The sequence below is a fragment of the Contarinia nasturtii genome, unplaced genomic scaffold (assembly GCF_009176525.2).
Source record: "Contarinia nasturtii isolate CC-2019 unplaced genomic scaffold, AAFC_CNas_1.1 Cnas_scaffold_2839, whole genome shotgun sequence".
NCBI classification, from domain to species: domain Eukaryota; kingdom Metazoa; phylum Arthropoda; class Insecta; order Diptera; family Cecidomyiidae; genus Contarinia; species Contarinia nasturtii.
The window spans coordinates 1-1,126 of NW_022200156.1; the positions used below are offsets into that span (position 1 = coordinate 1).

A 1,126-nucleotide genomic window follows, 5' to 3' on the forward strand; every position below is an offset into this window, starting at 1 on the left:
TTTTGTGCCTCTCCTCCAGACATGGAGACAAACAAAAACCAATTTGGATTTTTATCCAAATAATCCATTGCAGAAAATCGAATTGAATCATTGATTAGCACAGATTATTTGTACAGACAAAATTCTATTTCCGAAATTGTTTAATTGGATTTCGAGACAGCTATTCATTTTGAAACACATTTGTTTGCTTTTGAGCTACATCATTCCCTATCTGCTTATGGTTTTCGCTTTGGATAAAATTTGTATAAAAGACGCTGCAATCAAAGAGAAAGTTATCACATTTTCAATTTCACTTGAATCATTCAGTTGAAACAGTCAAATTCGAAATCAAAATGAAATTCTTATTATTCGTTGCACTTCTGACCGTCGGAGTTTGTGTCGCTTCTCCAAGTATATTTCTAACTATATTTTTAATTTTCGCTTTTAGAAAAAAGTATCTAATCTATATTTTTCACACAACAAAAGGTTTCCCAGCTATCCCAGATGCCCCAGTCCCAGATGCCCCAGTCCCAGCTATCCCAGATACCCCAGTCCCAGCTATCCCAGATACCCCAGTCCCAGCTATCCCAGATGCCGCAGTCCCAGCTATCCCAGGTGCCTCCGGTGGCACTCAAGGTATAGTACAATAAGATATTTCATACACTATTAGTAGATAATTACAGCCTATGGCATAAAATTAAATAATTCAATATTCACTTTGTTTCCAAATTTATTTGAATTATTGAATTTCAAATCTATATAAAAACTTCAATCTAACAAAGTACAAAATATTTTTAAAGACCAACATTCTGCAGATTCTTGTAAACATTCTGCAGATTCTTCATATTGCAGCTGTGGGTAAGTATATCATTTGTTTTAATTTTAATTTTTGTTAAAATTTTGACACAATTTATTATTTTGTGATTTCAGGTCACCAGGTCAGGCAGTATAAAAAATATTGTGCCCACTTCTTAAAAATGTGCCGATGGCTCGAGACCAGACGTTACTACGGCTACTATGCTCAATATATTGTAACGTACGGTGTGTGAGAGCGTAAATAAGTATATCGCGCTCTGTACACATATGAATGAGTGAGAATAAAAACTCAACTTCGCATTTCACCTCTTGCTCTCTCCTGAAGTTGAGT

At 35.1% G+C, this 1,126-nt stretch overlaps 1 protein-coding gene across 2 annotated transcripts; it reads left to right on the forward strand.

Annotated features, from left to right (window-relative positions):
* The first annotated feature begins 254 nt into the window (after positions 1–254).
* On the forward strand, positions 255–961 carry LOC116349254 (vegetative cell wall protein gp1-like). Of its 2 annotated transcripts, none has more exons than XM_031780602.1 (4): positions 255–390; positions 466–615; positions 780–837; positions 910–961. In XM_031780602.1, exons 1-4 carry the CDS (start codon positions 333–335, stop codon positions 929–931), a joined length of 288 nt encoding a protein of 95 aa, XP_031636462.1. In that variant the 5' UTR covers positions 255–332; the 3' UTR covers positions 932–961. The 2 variants fall into 2 exon arrangements, with proteins under 2 accessions (XP_031636462.1, XP_031636463.1); XM_031780603.1 differs by having other exon boundaries at positions 795–837; positions 910–946.
* The last annotated feature ends 165 nt before the right edge of the window (positions 962–1,126 follow it).

What these genes read in the sequence shown, in the direction of transcription:
- LOC116349254 (XM_031780602.1), top strand. Translation starts at nt 333, where the DNA reads ATGAAATTCTTATTATTCGTTGCACTTCTGACCGTCGGAGTTTGTGTC. An exon ending in AGTTTGTGTCGCTTCTCCAA is followed by an intron (nt 391 to 465) that starts GTATATTTCTAA and finishes ACACAACAAAAG; the next exon opens with GTTTCCCAGCTATCCCAGAT. An exon ending in TCTTCATATTGCAGCTGTGG is followed by an intron (nt 838 to 909) that starts GTAAGTATATCA and finishes TTGTGATTTCAG; the next exon opens with GTCACCAGGTCAGGCAGTAT.